Source organism: Plectropomus leopardus, chromosome 8 (genome assembly GCF_008729295.1).
Source record: "Plectropomus leopardus isolate mb chromosome 8, YSFRI_Pleo_2.0, whole genome shotgun sequence".
Classification (NCBI taxonomy): domain Eukaryota; kingdom Metazoa; phylum Chordata; class Actinopteri; order Perciformes; family Serranidae; genus Plectropomus; species Plectropomus leopardus.
The window spans coordinates 33,031,348-33,050,981 of NC_056470.1; the positions used below are offsets into that span (position 1 = coordinate 33,031,348).

Sequence of the window (19,634 nt, forward strand, 5' to 3'; positions counted from 1 at the left end):
CCGTCGACTCTGTTGTCTTAAACAATCTCGAGTTTACTCGGATTGTTTGGAGAAATTTTAAGAGGCCAGAAGGAGGAAAAAATATTTAGTATTTCACAAGAAAGGAGTCGAGAAACATGTTTTTCTTTTCTTCTTTTCTACCCTCTCATTGTGACCCCGAGTGTCATCACGCTGCGCTACAAAAATGCCAAACAGTCCAACACTCTGCAACTCACCAAAACAATTTAGATTCATAAACAGCACTGCAGGAAAGAGGAAAAATACGTACATTTGATTTTGGGGTGAACTGTCTCTTTAAATAAGTGTATTTTGAAAATATGTTGCAGGATTATGAATTTTACAGACGTAGATCAGTGTGAAAAAGTTCTGGTGTGGTGCTGTCTCTAAATCATATTCAAGATAAAAAAGTTATCATTTATATCTGTAAATAAAACTACATTTATTACATTTTTATTGTCATGAAGGAAATAATGTCTGAAAACACTTTTTTTGTGCACAAACAGAGCAGTACTAACTCCTGGTGGTCAGACAGAGTCAGTGCAGAGAAGAAACATCCAACCAGCTCCTCAGTTCACAGGTGAGGAACTTTATATATTTTACAGCAAGTATGCAAAGTAAAAGTACTAATACCACCCTGTGAAAATACTCTGTTACAAGTAAAAGTCCTGCTTAAGTAAAAGTAAGTAAGTATAAACAGGAACATATACTTGCAGTATAAAAAGTAAAAGTACCCAATGCAGAGAAATCTTGAAAACAAACAAAACACCTGATAAACTCAAATTTCTTGAATAAATAAATAAATAAATAAAACACCCCAAAATGATTTACAAAAATAAAAATACACCCCAAAAAAGTAATACCCTAAAATTCAAAATTATTAGGAAAATTTGAGAAAAGAAAAAATCTCCCAAAAAACTCAAAATGATTAAAATAGAAGAAAAAAGAGCACCTCCAAATAAATTCATATATATATATATATATATATATATATATATATATATATATATATATATATAAAAAGAAAAAAATAAACTTAAATATATAACAAAATTACTGGTAATTAATTTCCATCAATTTACTGATTGATTAATCCACTATTTGCTGCAGCTGCACTTTGATTAACTGTTTGATAATTTAATTTATTAAAAACCATCTTATTTTATAAACTTGTTTTTTTATGTAAAAGTCTTGTAAAGTATCTAAAGTATTTTATATAAATGTAGAGAAGTAGAAAGTACAACATTTCCCTCTGAAAACTGGCATAAAAAGGAAATACTGAAGCAAATAGTACAGTACTTGAGTAAATGTACTTAGTTAAAGGGGGAAAGCCCCGCATGGAGGTTTATCGTGAATCGACTTTAATTTAAAGTCTGTGAGGAAGAACATAACTGGAGTAACTGGTTGGAGCTGATGGCGTGATCATCTGACAGAAAAGAGGAAACTGAAAACAGCTGAGTGGCGAGAAAGAGTTGCGAGTTTGACCCGTGATGACCTAAAAAAAGAAGACTTATCTGCTGAGTGGCTGCTGGTGAATTATTAATTCAGCTCGAGGCCAGAGAGCCACAGTGAGCCGACTTACTTGGAGAAGCGCTCTGCGATGGCGTTGTTTTTGCCGCGGGCAGAGACGATGGACAGCTCCTTGGCGGTGACCCTCAGTGACTGGGACGCCCACTGTCTGCGGCTGAATGGAGGAGCGGCGGAGGCCATCTCTGCTGCGATCAATCTGTGTCGTCGGCTTGCCAGGAACACGCGTTGAAACTGTGAGAGGACAGGAGAAGGAAGAGCATGTTGACAGGGCGCACGAATTCATTAACCCTTTGAAACTCGCATCGACATCACTTCTCTTGCGCTGCGTACACAAACCTTCACAAGTATTTAAACCTTCGAAATCTGAGCAAATTGGTTTTATTTTATTTTTTTTTTTAAAACATGCAAAAAAGGGAATTTCTGCAAATTCCAAGAAATTACTAGATTTGAAAAGTTATTTTTTAAAAACCTATATAATTATCTGAATTTACAGAATTATTATTTTTCTTTTAAGACTTTTTCCAGATAATTTCTTTTTTGTTTGTTTTGTTTTATTTTACAGAATTATTGTTATTCTTTTAGGATTTTTTAAACTTTATTTTTCTTTGCTTTTTACAGATTTTCAGGTAATTTGCTTGTATTTTTCAAACATTTTTTAAATTTATTTTTGCTAATTTTAGGGTAATTTCTTCTAAAGTTGCTCAGAGGGTTTATCTAAAAATGAGGTCATAATTGGAACTAAATTTTTCAGTCTTTTTTAAAGTTTTACAAATGCAAAGAAACGGAAACTGGGATTTTATGAATCATTTTTTGTTTTGACGTGACATCCAGGTGTGAAAACTAAAAATCACTGATGCAAATTATCTGCATCAAAGCTTTGTTTCATCCATGAAACTGTACACAGCACTTTTTATTTTATACGGATGGTTTTTATTGATCGTGCCTGCGCTGATAAAAGGCGTGATCTGAGAGCGAGGAACACAAAATAGTCCCATAGAGACGCCTGTCCCAAATATAAGCCTGATGAATTCAGTGGTTTAAGCAAATACTAGCCCGAGCTACTAACTGAAATTTTACAATAACTGTCAGCTGAGGTCATTTTTTTTTCTTAAATTTTAGTTGTTGTAAAATAAGTCTTTAACTGATCTGCATCCGTTTGTGCTGCGTTCAGATGCCTTTAACCTTTGAACCCTGAGCAAATTGGCTTTTTTTCTTTTCCAAACACATGGAAAAAAAAAGGGCAATGGGCAACTTGGCATGAAATGTCCTGCATATTGCAAGAAATGAGTAGATTTAGAAAAATATGTTCTAGAAAAAACTTTTTTTGCAGAATTATTTGATTTTTTTTCAGGTCAGTTCCTTGTTGTTTTTTTGACTTTCCCAATTTTTTGTTTGTTTCTTTTGTTGCCTTTTTTGCTAATTTTCTGGTAATTTTCTTCTACTTTTAAAACCAAATTTCTCACTCATTTTTGAGTCATTTCTTCTTAAATTGCTCCTTGTATTCTCATAATTTTGAGAGAAATTAAGCCAGTTTGCCCAAGTTTCAATGGGTTAACTTGCCTTGAGCTGCAGGAACCCTGTTTGAGCCAAAACAAGCACACTCACACTGATGATAAACTCCTGATTTTACTTCCCTCTCCTTCTCCAGAACTGCAGAGCAGAAGGAAACATCCTTCCTGCTCATTTAAAGTTTTCAAACAGCCTGCTCACACTGCGGAATAAACGTCACTTACCTCCTCTCTTCCTCGTGTGTGAAGTTAAACACAGGCTTTAAACACAGACAGACAGCGAGGCTTCTGCATGAGCACAAAAACTCAGCCACAAATCAATATTTTCAGCCAGACTCTGCATCTGACTGACTGTCGCTGCAGCCGCACCGACTCTGACTCACAAAGTCAATAGAGCGCGCCACACAGCACGCTGACCATCTGCTGCCGCCTGCTCTCACCGAGACAACTGATACACAAAAAACACTTGTATACACACACACACAAGTTTCACAACACACACGTCTCTACCTGCTCGTGCAGCTTCACAGCCTCGAGGCCGAGCGGCGAGCAGACGCGCGCAGCAGCGCCGTCATCTTCCGATAAATAACGTTCATGTGTGAGTTACGCGCGCTCCGCGTCCGCGCAACAATGAGGTCGATGCTGGTGACGGCAGAGCCCGCGGGGCTGCGCGAGCACGGCTGCGCGAGCAGGCCCCACGTCACCCGGCAGGTGGACTTTTGTGGGACCTCGCGGCTCGTTAGTTTCTACAACACTGTTTCCTTTGTGTGAAGGATTTTAACTAAGTACATTTACTCAACTACTCTACTTTAAACGGATTCAATTACAAACCTCCATCCAGGGTTTCCCCCTTCAACAGTGTTGGAATGTAACCAAGTATATTTACTCAAGTACTGTACTAAGAGTAGTAGAAATTTATGGTACTTGTACTTTAAATATGTATTTTCTTTTCATGCCACTTTATATTTCTACTCCACTACACTGCAGAGGGAGATGTTGTACTCTTTACCTCACTACATTTATCTAAACGCCTTAGTTACTTTACAGATTACTAGTTTTACATTTTAACATAACAAGATTTTGTGAAATATGATGTTTTGTAAGAAATTAAGTTAGTTGATTAATCAGTCAATTAATTACCAAGTATTTTGATAAACATTTAGGTTATTTTTTCTTTGTTAATATTTGAGTTTATTAACAAAGAAAAAGCAATACGTAAAAGAACATAAATAAATAAAACAATTAAAAAAGAAAGCAATTACCTGAAGAAAAATCTGTAAAATAGTTTTAAATTTATAATTATAATAATGGTAAAAATATTTTCTGGACCTTTTTCCCTAGATTTTTTTTTTTTTTTTAATTTAATTTAATTTAATTGGTGTTTTTAAAAAATGATTATTATTTATCATTTTGAGTTTTTTGGGTGTTTAGCTTTTTTTAAATTTTTGAGTTTTTTGAGGTTTTTTTTTTTTTCAAATTTCTCTTTTTTTAAAATTTGATTTAATTTAATTGGTGTTTTTAAAAAATGATTATTATTTATCATTTTGAGTTTTTTTGGGTGTTTAGCTTTTTTTTAATTTTGAGTTTTTTGAGGGTTTTTTTTTTTTTTTTTTTTTTTTTTTCAAATTTCTCTAATAATTTTGAGTTTTGGGATGTTACATTATTTCAAGGATTTGCTGTTCCAAAAAGCCCGTAATGAAAACCAAACTTTTCAAGGCCCTCCAACCATTGAGATGCAGGTTAATCAGTCACACATGAAACCGACATCAGAAAACTAGCAGCGATGAAAGCCGACTGTTGCGTCACCTTACATCACTGGTGTTTCTGCAAAAAAAGCTGCACTCAAACACACACCGCAAAGACTACAACCGACAGGCAGCCAGCACGTACGTTCTGCAGGTGTACGTTCTGCAGGTGTACGTTCTGCAGGTGTACGTTCTGCAGGTGTACGTTCTGCAGGTGTACGTTCTGCAGGTGTACGTTGTGCCCGAGTTTGAGGAAATAACTCCACACCAGCAGGAGGCAGTAATCTCAATTCTTCTTTCAAAAAGGGAAATGTCTTGATGCTAGTCAGCACATTAACAACACAATCAAATTTTAAAAGATCAAATGATTTTTACCAACAGCTAAAACTATCAGGACACATTTCTGTTAAATAGCTCAATGCATAAAGAAAAATAATCTCCGATGACATAACAGGTTTGTTTTAATCTCACTCCCTCTTGACTTTAAGCCATTTGCTTTTGTCCTTTACTTCCCTTCTTTTATGCTGAGCTGAACTGCCATCAGAGTGGTTATATTCACACAGAAAATGAGAAAAATTACAAAAATAAAAAAATAACAAGCGTCTTCAGAAGAAATGACCCAAAAATTAGCACAAAAAAAGCAATACGTAAAAGAAAATAAATAAATAAAACAATTAAAAAAGAAAGAAATTACCTGAAAAATGTACTTTAAAATTTAAAATACTTTTAAATTTATAATTATAATAATGGTAAAAATATTTTCTGGACCTTTTTCCCTAGCTTTTTTTTTTTTTTTTTTAATTTTTAAAAAAATTTTTAATCCAAATCTGCTAATTTCTTCTAATTTGTCAAACAGTTCTTGCTAAGTTGCTCTTAGCCTTTTTTCAATCTTTTCAAAGGAAAGCAAAACAATGTGCTCAGATTTCTAAGGTTTAAATACTTTTAAAAGGCGTCTGAACGCAGCACAAGATAACTGAGGGTTTTAAAGGATTAAAAATAAATAACTTCTGCTACTTTAATGTTTTTAATGGGGGGCGACAGATCCACGTGTTGTTAATATGGAGGGTGGCTTTTCCTCTGCATCGCTGTGATAATGTGACGCAATGTTTTCACAAGAAAACAGCATGAAACATCCAAATGAGGATTTTTAAAGAGTTAATTATCTGCTGATCATTTAATTCTGATAACTTGATTCATCTTCGGTCTATGAGACAGAAAACGAAGACTCCTCTTTAGTTGTGACCAACAGGCCGAAACCAAAATATATTTAATTTTCTACAATTTAAAGACAAGAATCAGCAAATTCTTTCATATTAAAGTCCAAAATCAGCCAAGTTTTGTCCTTTTTGAGAACAATTTTCACAGGACTTTGCTTGTTTATTTCTACGAGAATTTGGAAACTGTTGCTCTCTAATCAAGATCAGTCTCTTATCAGATGATTAATACAATTACTTTGATAATCAGTTAATCAGTTGATTATTTTTTCAATGCATTGTATGATAGAAAATAGTTTAAATGCCGCATGTCCTCTTTTTGTCCCAAAAAAAAAAACCCAAACTCAAATATTTTCAGTTTAAAATGACAGAAAAACAAAGAAATCATCACATTTGAGAGGCAGTTTTTCAGTTTTGCTTCATAAATGACCTAAAACAATAATCGATTATTAGAATTATTTGTCAGCGCGCTACAAACTGGCACCCTCACCTCACTGAGGATCAGAAACTGTCTCCCATCAGGTCAAAAACGAATGAATGATGACTGAGCGAGTCTGTCGGACGACAGTTCAGGTCTCCAAAGTTTAGATTACAAACAAAGCAGCATGTAAAACTGATGCAGACTCATGCAAAGTGTTAAAGTCAAGCATCAAAGGCAATAAAAGGAGCCAAAATATCATCAACTATTAACCCAATGAGGTTAAAACAAGAAGCTTTGACGTCTGATTTGTAATTTTAAAAGCATTAGGAAAAAAAGTCAAACACAAAGAAACACATGGTTTAAAAAAACATCTTAACTGACATTTTTCTGCTTCATCAAGTAAAAAAAGAGACGTTTTAAAGCCGCCTACCTGAGACTTTACAGCTGTTTTACTCCCTGATGTGTGTGTGTGTGTGTGTGTTTAGACGTCCGCTACTTGAATATTTCCTTCTCTTTTTCTCTCCTCAGCTGCTTTTGAGCAGACAGGGAAGTAGGAGGAGTTCCCACCGGTCCCATTTAACTCCCGCCGGCCAATGAAAGAAGCAGGACTCACCTCCACCTGGCAGGTACGAGCTCTCCCTCCCCGTCCAATCAGTGTGAGCGCCGAGCAGCCTGAGGTATGTGAGGCGAGCAGCCAGCAGGGCGGACAGGCAGCGGGGGAGGACTGAGGGGGGAGGGGGATCCCACGCTGGATTCCTGGAAGTTGACTGAACCGCTGATGACCGACTGCCTACTTTCTCACAAGGTCAGGACGCGAGAGGATGTGACTCATTCAGGATCCTGGATGACTGCGCTGCACGGAGGAGGGAGAGACAGTCAGATGCTGCTTAAAAGATAAAACGTTTATTAAAAAGTTAACCGTCTAACAAGCGTACACCGTAAAATACAAATAAAAATGTGACCAGTGGTTAAGAAATGTCACACTGCAAAAACTTAGTAAAAGTGACCAGGAAATTATTTAAAAATTAGCTGGACGGGGGGATTATTACATATGATAAAAGAAATGAGGGGAAAATCTCCAGGAAAATAAAGTTATAATCCTTTTGATTGTGAATTTAAAATTAAGTTACAGCAAAAAAATTTAAAACTACTTTTTTTATCACTTTCTTTATGTCATTTTCTTGTTTTTTGTTTTATTTTTATGTACTTATTATTATTATTATTATTATTATTATTATTATTATTATTATTATTATTATTATTATTATTATTATTATTATTATTATTATTATTATTATTATCATTATATATTTAAAAAAAAAAAAAATTCAGGTAATTTTCTTGTAACTTTTTTTACTATTTTCTTGCTAGTTTTGGTCCGTTTCTTGTTAAGTTGCAAAATTAATTCCCGATTACTAAATGTCTGAGATAAACCAATTTAGATTTTCTAAATACCTGAGCAAAGTTAATTTATTTATTAAATATCTGAGCAAAGTTAATTTTGATTTTCCAAATATCTTAGCGAAGTTAAGTTATTTAGATTTACCAAACATATGAGCAAAACCAGTTTAGATTTACTAAATATTTGGTGGAAATGCATGTATATTTACTAAATATCTGCGTTAAATTGACGTATATTTACTAATTATCTGGTTGAAGTTGATACAATCTCACTAAATATCTGGATAAAACTGAACATAATGAAATAAATTACGTCAACTCATTGTTGCTTAAAATCTATTCAGTAACATTAAATGTCACTTTGTCTCCATGAAAACGAGATTAAAACGACATGTTAAAGCGACAGCACAGACGCGTGCTCTGCGGCAGGTTTCGGGTGATGGCTCCTCTCGCTCATACTGCTCATTAAAAGATATTGCTGCTTCAGATCTTTGTTTACTGTCTGCAGAAGGAGCGATTATCTCACTCTCTGCTGGAGGAAGACCAGTTCAAAGTTCAGCCGCTGGATTAAAGATCTATCCATAACTCCACCTCTGACAGAGATTACCAACGTTATTAAAGGTAAACATTCGCTCTCTGAAACCATTTCAGGTCCTTTTATTGAACGTATGGAGAATATCGAAACAGAGAGCAGTAGTGGGGGAAGTATTTAGCTCTTTTACTAAAGTAAAATAGTAAAACTACAGTGTAAAAAAACGCGGTTTTACGTAAAAGTCATGCTTTGAAAAATTTGCTAAAGTAAAAGTACCTCAAAGCATCTTTCACACACTTCGGAGGCTTTGAAACACGAGCAGATTGGTTTGATTTATTTTGAAAACTGAAACTGAAACTGTCCTGAAAATTACAAGAAATCATTAAAAGGTGATAAGGAAAAATTAACTGGAAAAAAATACACAAAAAGAGAAAATTATTAGATTTTTTTTTAAGGAAAATGATTGAATATGGTATTTATAATTATTATAAATATGTATTTACAATTATGTATAGATTTAAAAAAAGAAATCTGTTTTTGTGCTTCCTTCGGGGGTCGGGTCATTTCCATTTTTATTTTTTCTCTATTTTTTGCAAATTTCCAGGTAATTTTTAGGTAGTTACTTGGCAATATTTTTGGTCATTTCTTGTCAAATTACTCATAGTCCCTCCTTCTCGGTTTCAAATGGTTAAAGTACTCATTAATTTAACATAATATATTGTATTATAATTATTGATGCACTAACGTTTTCATCATTTTAAAGGTCCGACGTGTCAGATTTATATATGTATTTAAGTAGGAACGGAATATAATGAATATGTTTATTTTCTTTCATGTGTAATCAGCTAAAATAAGAGTCACTGTGTCTACATAGGGAGCTGCTCCTCATATACGGATATCGCCATGTTGCATCACCGTGTTTCTACAGTAGCCCAGAAAGGACACACCAAACACTGGCTCCAGGTAGGGACGTTCCTGATTTCATGTTGTCACGTTTTTTGCTTCAGCCACTGTAGTTAGAAAAAAAAACAATGTTTTTGCCCATGAAACTACTTTATTTAGTGTTTTTATCAGTTTTAAGCAGCAAAGTCTCACACATGGAAAGCCAAAACCATCAAATATTTGTTATTTTTGCTTGAAAATTCACAGGTTTTCTGATTACTTATTGATGTAGTCCCAAACACAGATGTTATTCATCATCTTTAAACAAATTCTTCTTCTGTTCTCCCTCTTCTCGGCCTGTTTGAGGTGGTTACAGCGAGGCCCTCTGGGATAATGAGACCTCAGCTCTGTGGTGGCCCTGAAGACTTCGGCCCCATCAGTGTCACGTTAACGGTGAGTCAGTCTAATCCCAAACACATGACGGCTGCACAGAGGGGCCTGCTTCATTCCACCTTAAAAAAACCCCAAACAACTGCACCCATTTCTGAGAATTTCAAGATGAAAACTCGAAGCTGGTTTCATTTTCAGCGTGTTTTTGGCTTGGAGGCGTGGGAGGGTGAAACAGGGAGAAACTTTTTCTTTCTCTTTCAGCCTCAAACATTTAAAACATTTAAAGAGGCGATGAGGAGGGTGAACAGTTTAGAGACAGTAAATCTAAATTAGTTTTGCAGTTTAACAAGAAATGGCTCCAAATTATCAAGAAATTAGTAAAAAGTAACAATCAAATTACCCCAAAATAAGCACAAAATAAAAGTATCTATCTATCTAGATATAAACAGCTCATTCTAAGGTAAAGAAAACGGATTATGAGTATTATATTCCATTATAATCCGCCTAAATCCTACATATTGGACATATGTGAGGATTTTCTGTTTTTTAACATAAATGATGGTAAACTGTTTTTTTCTGTTTATTTTGGACCATTTTTGACAAAATAAGACATTTGAAGATGTCAGTTTGGGCTTTGAGAAACAGACATTTTCATAATTTTCTCACATTTAATAATATTTCAATTAATCCACAATGGAAACAATAATCTATTGCAGCCCTGAACCGCTGAAAGCAGAAATACAACTGTAAAAAGTAACTATCCTGCATTAAAAACTTTAAGAAATGTAGTTATTGTGCCAAAAGTAAAAGTAAAAGTTCTCCCAGATTATTTTATATTATATAATTAATGATGCTCTCGTGTGTTTATCACTTTAATGATTCAGCTGTTAAAGGTAGAGATAATTTAAAAAACAATACCATTAAAATAAATACAGTGAAGTAAAAAGTACAGTATTTGCCTCCTAAATTAAGTAGAGGTGTAAAGTATCATAAAAACTGTGTAAAACTACCTCAAACTTGTACTTAAATACTTAAGTAAATGCACTTAGTTGAATCCCACAAATAATAATAATGTCTGTACACAACGACACACACGAAGCCCGTAACCTCCGTTATTCTTTATGAGCCAGTTACATTATCGTCATGACGATGCAGCAGGACAGATCAATACACGCTGAGCGTGCAGGCGCACACTCATCATCAGATATGACGTCATCGTCGACATAGACGCTGATCTGTGCCGTGACTCACAGAGTCATCGGGAAAGAGAAAGGATGAGTCCTCTGTCGTGTTCACACACAGGAGCCTGATTCAGCTCAGATAATCTGCTGACAGGTACGAAAAATCATCCAAAACAAAGATACAGACTCATGAAATCTTCCCACACAGTCATTAATCTTTGAATCTGTCCGATCCTGCTCTCCTCTTTGTTGATTTTTATCATCTAACTTCTGCATCTCGGTTAAATTTCAACAAAAAGACGACTTTTGAAATACCTGCTCCGTGATGTAGTATCTAAAGTTTACACATCAGCATCAGTTTATGAGTCACAGGAAGCACCAATAATCAAAAGTTGTCTAAAAAGGTGATGTCATCGGGGTTTTCTGAGATTCGGAGTCAGGGAGGAAGTGATATTAGAGACTCTCAGGCTCTGCTGCTTTATGACACTAAATCACTGCAGTCCGCTTTAAAAACAGTCTAATGCCCCACCAGCAGCTCTGTGAGCCTCTACAAACACAATCAAAGCGTCAAACTGATAAAAGCTGCCAGGGAGTTATGCAAGAGTAACTATCTTCCTGTTAACCCTTTGACAACTATATCAGCATAAGTTCTCTTGTGCTGCAGACGCATTTCTCCAGCATCCAACCCTTAGAAACGTGTTTGATGTCTTTTGAAAAACATTTTTTTTAAAAAGGCAAATGAGCAAAAAAAGCAGGTAAAATATGACAAGAAAACAACTCGAAACTTCGTTTTTAAAAAGAAAATGAAAAATTGAAAATTAAAATCTAAAGTAAAATTAAAAAAAAAATAATAATAATAATAATTGTAATAATATATAGATACACACACACACACACACACACACACACACACACACACACACACACACACACAGCTGTGCAGTTAGTGGAGACGTAACTTCTTATGATGATTATTATGTTTTGTTGACACTGAAAGGTGTTAAATAGAGAGAAGAAAAACATTATAAATATATCTCAATATAATGTTCTTATTGTACAACACCACCTTTAATTATGAACTTAATATTAACAGAGAAATAAATTAACATATTTAAGATAATGTCAGCAGAAACTGAACATTACAAGCTTCATGATGAGATGCATTTCAACTGTACACGTGTATATACACAGTATATATATGTGTGTGTGTGTGTGTGTGTTTATTTTAACACTTTTTATCAGGTAATTTCCTTGTTTGTTGTTTTTACATTTCTGTTCTTGCTCATTTTCAGGTAATTTTTTGCAACCATTCACTTTTTTTTTTTTTTTTACTTATTTTAGGGTAAATTTTTAATAATTTCTTCTGTGGTTGCTCATTGCCTTCCTCGGATGTTTTTTTTTAAAAAAAAAATCAAGCCACTTTGCTCAAAATTCAGCATTTGAGCGTTTTATCTGAGGGGACAGTGTTAGAAGTTAGCAGCAGTGTTTGTTTGTTTTTTGATGTAAGAGGAGAAATCGGCACATGATGTCACTTGTTTTTGGGATTTGATAGCTGTAAAAATGAGCAGGAGAGCATTACAGGAGAGAGCAAACAGCGGACAGGTGGTGTCCCACACTGAGACAGGTGGAGTTCAGGTGAACTCTGACTCACCTGCTTGTCTCGACATGACGGCGCTGAGCTATGAACCATCTTGTCAACGCATGTTTGCTTCTTTTACACACAATTACTTCATTTCTGCAGAAGCTGTATTTCGTCAGGGCTCGCACTCACCTGAGCTGCCACAGGTAGATCGTCAGGGACTCCTTCGCTTTTAGGAGTTATCGTCCAGCCGAAAGGAGGCGTGTTAATACTCTTACTAAACTGTTCTGCGGTCAGAGATTGGCGGGAAACTTACAGCTGATTCAAATGCATGAAAGATAAAATAATTATGTGGTTCTAATACACGGACGTTTAAATGTCAAAGCAGTGGAAGTACAAGAATATGCATTTATGAGTTACCCAAAAAAAAGAAAAGAAATGTCTCGACATGACGGCGCTGAGCTATGAACCATCTTGTCAATGCATGTTTGCTTCTTTTACACACAATTACTTCATTTCTGCAGAAGCTGTATTTCGTCAGGGCTCGCACTCACCTGAGCTGCCACAGGTAGATCGTCAGGGACTCCTTCGCTTTTAGGAGTTATCGTCCAGCCGAAAGGAGGCGTGTTAATACTCTTACTAAACTGTTCTGCGGTCAGAGATTGGCGGGAAACTTACAGCTGATTCAAATGCATGAAAGATAAAATAATTATGTGGTTCTAATACACGGACGTTTAAATGTCAAAGCAGTGGAAGTACAAGAATATGCATTTATGAGTTACCCAAAAAAAAGAAAAGAAAATAGAGTCGTTACCACGGCAAAGAGCCACCTGCTGGCAGCAGAAAAAAAGTCTTGCTTTAGGGACTGTTCTTTATTTATCTGAGGAGGCGGGTGATTTATTTATTTACTTTTCCTAAAGCTACAAATATTTTTCCTTGAGCCTCCCTAAGTGACGTAAAAAGACGTGACCCTCATTACACCAAATTTAAATAAAAAGGTGTTACATTTTAAAAACTTATTGTTCAGTGTTTGAAAGTTAAAAGTTGAAGACGAAATCCTGGAGTTCTTGTCAAAACGCCACTATGTTTTCAGATGAAAAAAACAAACAAAAAAAAAACCCACAACAAAACAGCACAAAAAAATGAATTATTCACAATATTGTACACGCATGGTAGATTTATTTTTAATTTTTTGTTATCACAGCCTGCAATATGTCAGTGATTTGCATCAGCACTGACTGTGACGGTGCACTCAGTGTAAATAGCATGTATTTTCTCCATATAACAAACATGGTAATAAAAAAATAAAAATAAAAATGACGCCACCGAGTGGAAAATAGTAAAAATTACAAATTCCAATGCAAAAGCCCAGAATGACACCCAGAAATATTACAATGCATTTTTATGCTTTGACGACTGTGGGATGAAAAATTGCAGTTTGAATGTCACAATTTTGTTTCCAGACTGAGCTGAGCTGTGAAATTTAATGAATATTTGCTCTAGCTGCAACTTGAACATTTTACCAGCATCTGGCTGCTGACTGATAGTTAATACACAAATCCATGTTTAAATTTGGATTTTTTCTCTAATCTTAACTGTTTTATTGTATCATTTTGGTGCAGCTATTAAATAAACTGCTAGTGTTACATTGACCTCAGAAACACGGCAAGCCCCAACTCTGCTTTTTATTAGATATCACAATACCAAAAAGTTTGGCGTATCTAATATAATTTAACAAAACAACCATTGCATTTGTAAAATCTTAATCTGAAAAGTGAGTGAAGAATGCCAAAATAAATTGCAGTGAAGCAGAAAGTAGAATAAAAAAAATAAAAATAAAAATGGAAGTACTCAAATAAAGCACTTCAAAGTTAAATCCAGTGCTCAAATAAACATGAATAAATGTTCTCGGTTCCTTTCCAACACTGTAGTTTGTCTCCATCGCTTTAATTTGGGATTTATATAGAAATGTGATGCTCAGCGCTGTTCATAAAAACACCAAACATAACTCTACATTAGCATATTTAGTTATCAGTAATTCTTTGGACCAGCATCGTTTATAAAAATATATACTTTAGTCCAACAGGTGGTGATGTGGCAACAAAAATAGAAATTTATGTGGATTTGTGTAATGTTGCTATTGTGCCACTAGATGTCAGAAATAAGCACAGATTAGACTGTCCTCATGCATGTATGTGTTTTATATCTATCTATCTATCTATCTATGTACCTATCTGTGTATCTAGATATAAACAGCTCATTCTAAGGTGTAGAAAACGGATTATGAATATTATATTCCATTTCTGTCATTATAATCCGTCTAAATCCTACATATTGAACATATTATGTTAGGATTTTCTGTTTTTGACATAAAACTTTTTTATGTTTTATGTTTAGTTTCTTTAGGGTTTTATTTATTTTTATTTTGGACCATTTGTCCGACAAAATAACACATTTGAAGATGTCAGCTTGGGCTTTGAGAATTTTTTTCATAATTTTCTTACATTAAATAATATTCCGATTAATCCACGATGGAAATAATCATCTATTGCGGCCCTGAACTGCTGTCATCACAGACAGCTGTGGAAGAAGTACTTTTACTTAACTGAAAGTAGCATTACTAGACTGTAGAAATAGTAATGTAAAAAGTAACCGCCCTGCATTAAAAACTTTAACTTTAAATCTTTATATAATTATATAATTTAAACCTAAATTATTTTTGCAGATTAACAAGAAATGGACCCAAAATAGCAAGAAATTACAAAGAAATAACAAATAAGAAGTAACAAAGAAATTATCCAAAACAAGCACAAAATAAAAATATCAATATATCTATTAATGCTAAACATATTTTCCATGGCTCGGGATATTTTCAGTTCAGACAATGGCTGGCTCGTGCTCTGTGTCATTCCACATACCTGGCAGCCTACCTTCATACTTACATAAGTATGTGTGACCTGCAGCTCCACACTTCATTACTATATTTAGTCCGGTTGGTCGCTTGGGTGAACATTTACACAGAGGCAGATATGAAACCACGCGGGAAACATTTTCATAAGTACACCAACCTTTCAAAAGCTCTGCAGACGTGACCAGCGGGAAAAAAAGTTTATTATAAATAAGTTTGTCAGTTTAAAGGGGCATGCCTCCATGGTCAGCATTTCAGGAGTTTGACACAAAATATACACTAAAATAAAGGATATCTTGCTGTCTGCTGCCTGGATTTTCAGCTGTCTCTCAGGTTTTTAATCCATCTCTTGTGGGTTCCCCAACTTCACAATGAAAACATGATTTACATACAGAAACTGTGTATATATATGACATGTGTATCTAAATACAGGCTCCAACAGTCATGGAAACCCTGGAAAAGTCATGGGATTTCACCATCACATTTTCCTAGTCCTGGAAAACTCATGGCATAAGTAAATATCATTGAAAGTTTTTGAAAAGTCATTCATTTTTTTTGTTTAACCATTTCTAACCTGAGCAAATTGGCTTTTATTTTTTTCAAAAACATGGTATAAATAAACGCATGGGGAAACCTGGTAAGAAATGACCAAAAAGTTAGCAATAAAGTGCATAAAGTGTGTGGAATAAACAGCAGGAGATATAAATATGATGTATATAATGTAGATCAGATATATATAGTATAGGCAGTAGTAGAAATACCGGTATGAGTAAATTTGTATGTGATAAACTGCAAGAAATATGACATAAAGATGGTGTATACACTGTACAGTATAGACGGTAGTATAAATACTTAAACAGTGGTATGAATGACCGTGTTTGTGAGTGCATCTGTCTTTGTTTTGTTTTCAGGTTTACTACAGAAATAGAAACTGGGCAGAGATGAAAGAGGAGTTGGCGGAGGAGGCTGTTGGCGGTAAAAACACCATAAAGGCAGGTCAGTCATTTTTGTGGGACGAGTGTTTAACAAGCCTCAGATGTCTCTTTGCAGGAATTTCATACATGTGCGAAGGGAAACACACCCTGCATTCAGCACGTTAGACCATCAGACTCCACAGAGGTCCATCCTTTAGACTCTGGCATAAATCAGCTGAAATGATCTGCCAAATATGAGCTTACCACAGACGTCTACTGACACATCGTAAGATTTTGCAGTAAAAATACTGGATGTTTACAGTAATTTAGTGACAGTGGTGGATAAAGTATTTGAAAACCATACTAAAAAGCAAAAATGCGCTTAATTAGAAGTTAAAGTCACCTAATATAATATTACTTGAGTAAAAGTCTAAAAGTATCTGACATTTACGGCACTTAAGTATCAAACCTAATTTTATGATTTAATGAGTGTATTGAAGTATTTAAAAGTAAAAGTTCAAGTAAATGCTGGAAATAAAAAAAGCATGTGGTCAGAATTTTGAGAATAAGATGTATTTCTTCTACGTTACCTCAAAAATTGCGCTGAAATTACATGCAAAGAAAAAAATGTTTTTTGCATCTTAAAAAACAGAATAAAGCTCTTTTCCTTCCTTCTCATTCCTTCATTTGTCCCCTTTTCTCTCTTCCTCGTTCCCTCCCTTTGTAGAAAGAAGTGTAGAGGAAATGAAGTGGAGTAAAAGCAGAAGTTTCACTACTCAAGTACAGTATAAATACTGCCAAAAATACTGCAGCGTTGGAGCAAAATATTACTGCTTTGGAGCATCACACCGCTGTTTAGAAACAGTCTTTATGTAATATTTGTCTGGTTCGTTTATTTTTCGATCATAAAATGTCCCTCTCTGTACATGTGCGGACTTGACTGTAACTTCTACAGAAAAAAACGACCGCAAAAGAGAAGAGAACTGATCAGCTGTGCAGTATAACGGTGACAAAGCACATTTTTGTTGCTAGTGGCAACCTGCTAGGAAAACACATCACTCCACCTCTGGTTACTTTTTCTTTGTTGATTTTAACGTCTGCGTCTCACGTCACCTGTTCTGTGCTCATACACACAAATGTCACTTTTGTCAGTTTATAATGTGTCTGTTCATGGTGGTTTATGCTGCTTCATGTTGTCTTTGTGTGTTTAAGGGGTCCACAAATATAGTTTTTTTAGGGCCAATACCGATTGTTAGTATTTAATGAGACCGATTACCGGTATTTGGACTTTTCTTTTGCAAAGTTAAACTACATTTCTGAAATTTCACACATGAAAAGATCATCCATACTTAAGTGTTTTGTGAGGAAATAACTGTGTTTTTACACATTGAGCCACCTCTGCACTGTTTTACATCAGTACACGGTGCAGTGTGATTGTGCAGCCTTGCGTGAGAATACTTGAGCACATATGTGAAGATGTGGATGTACATATGTAGGCTGTTATGTGCATGTGTGCATGTGTGCGTGCACATTTTACAGTGCACGTACAGTTTAGGACCTTGACTTCACGGTTATGTCCACACATGGAGGACGGCCAACCAGCTCTCATGCAAACACACATGTTCTCATGTGGAAAAAGCCTGAAAAAAGGTTTTTTTTTACAGTGACGACCGAGTTTAGGGGAGTTACGTTACAGCTCCACCTCTGCTGTGATTGGAGGAAAAAAAACATGGGTGGAATTTGCACATGGCTTTAATTTGCAGTTTAGGGGGTTGTCTTTTTTTTAGGGTGCAGGAAACATACTTAGCAAATGTGGGTAAAAGTTGAGAGTTAAAAAAAACACAACAGGAAGACAGTCTGTCCCCTGGTTGGATCCAGAGCAGTCTGCGTTTGATTAGTTGTACCATTTTGTGAATAACTGTGGCTTGATGTGCTCAAAGTGTCCTTGGCAAAAACCGGTTCCAGTCTGGTTTGGATTACGATTTTATTTGTTTGTTGACGCTGAGGAGATCACATAGTTTGTTTGTCACGTGACTGCTGCATTGTGCTTTTTTTTTCATCATCTCGACAGTTAAAAACTGTTTTTTTTAATGCTGTTAATCGTCGTCACCGTCAGATACAGTGGTGGAAGAAGTGAAGGTACTGCAGTGAAATGTCTACTGTTAATGTTAATTAATAAACTAATTTATAATGAATTAATATAATAATATAAAAGCTTTTATACAACCAAAAGCGGCTGCTTAGTCTGCAGATAAAACAATGACGAATACAGATAGAAAGTAAACTGTGGTGCTAAAAAAAGAAATGAAGCTTATGGAGAACATAAAGCCGATCCTAAAGCCCAAACGGCTGACTGCGATGACGTGTTTTCGACTGATCGAGCAGCGCATCAGTGTGACGTCACGCCCAGCATCATGCAGTGTGCTGTACAGGCGGAGCGAAACCACGGGCAACACGGGTGATTTTCAAAGCAATTTATTAATTTTAAAATTTATGCTTATTATTATCAGCTCTATTTATAAAACTTTCCTTATTTGAATTATCGGTATGACATCAAAAGTCCCATTATCGGGGTGATAATTATCGGTCCTGATAATTATCGTGCATCTCTAATTATATCCAAACTAAAGATTTAAAGACTAAAGATTGTTATTTTTCATCATTGCTAGAGATGCAGCTCATACAAGTATTTCACTCTCACTGTTATTTTAAGAAGCTACAAATAATATTCAGCCTGAAAATCTGGAAATCACAGCTGCAGTACAGTTGTTGTTATGAAGGCGATGCACCGTCTCGTCTAGTTGCGTTGGTGTGACGTAACAGGTTTTTAAGTAACACAGCAGAGGAGTCCTGCTTCATTTGGAGCCGAAAACACTGATCATTTCACGACCGTCTTCAGCTCCAGTCTGTGATGTATGACGCCGTGCGGAGGATGCGCAGCCATCGGCCACTATCGGAGCCAAATACTGCCGATAACGATAGTTTCTAAAATGTCCTATCTGCGCCAATTAACCAGCCAAACCGATAAATCATTCGACTTCTAGTTTTTCAGGTTTATTCAGATAAAGAAAGAGAAAAATTCTCAACCCTTAAACACTTGTATTCCTGTGTTTATCATAAATATTCAGTCACAAATTATGACTGAATCTTAATTTTAAACTTGTAAAAACAAAACAAAACATACAAATAAAAGCAAACAAGCCTTTTGGCCAAGTGCAATGAACAAAAACAAAAATACAAAAAAAGGCCCATACATCAATCTTAATAACAAATACTCAAGCCACTGAAACTTAAATATCACATATTTGAACAGGAGTACACACGTATTTATTCATGCCCCTAAATATACATTCAAATTCTACGTAAACGACTTCCCAAATTTTCCATAAAACCTGCTACGATATGGACAACTATCCAATACAATTATAAAGA

At 35.2% G+C, this 19,634-nt stretch overlaps 1 protein-coding gene and 1 long non-coding RNA gene across 2 annotated transcripts in view; one reads left to right on the plus strand and one right to left on the minus strand.

Annotated features, from left to right (window-relative positions):
* The window catches only part of lima1a (LIM domain and actin binding 1a), a 32,085-nt gene extending 24,959 nt beyond the window's left edge, over positions 1-7,126 (minus strand). The window contains 2 exon segments of the mRNA XM_042492523.1: positions 1,580-1,758; positions 7,029-7,126. Of these exon segments, the coding sequence (XP_042348457.1) occupies positions 1,580-1,707 (128 nt within the window). The 5' untranslated portion in view covers positions 1,708-1,758; positions 7,029-7,126.
* A 1,237-nt stretch (positions 7,127-8,363) lies between these two features.
* LOC121946739 lies at positions 8,364-16,282 on the plus strand. The gene is made up of 4 exons (XR_006106038.1): positions 8,364-8,437; positions 9,223-9,311; positions 9,597-9,683; positions 16,200-16,282. It is a non-coding gene; the product is annotated as an uncharacterized LOC121946739 (long non-coding RNA).
* Positions 16,283-19,634: the final 3,352 nt, after the last annotated feature.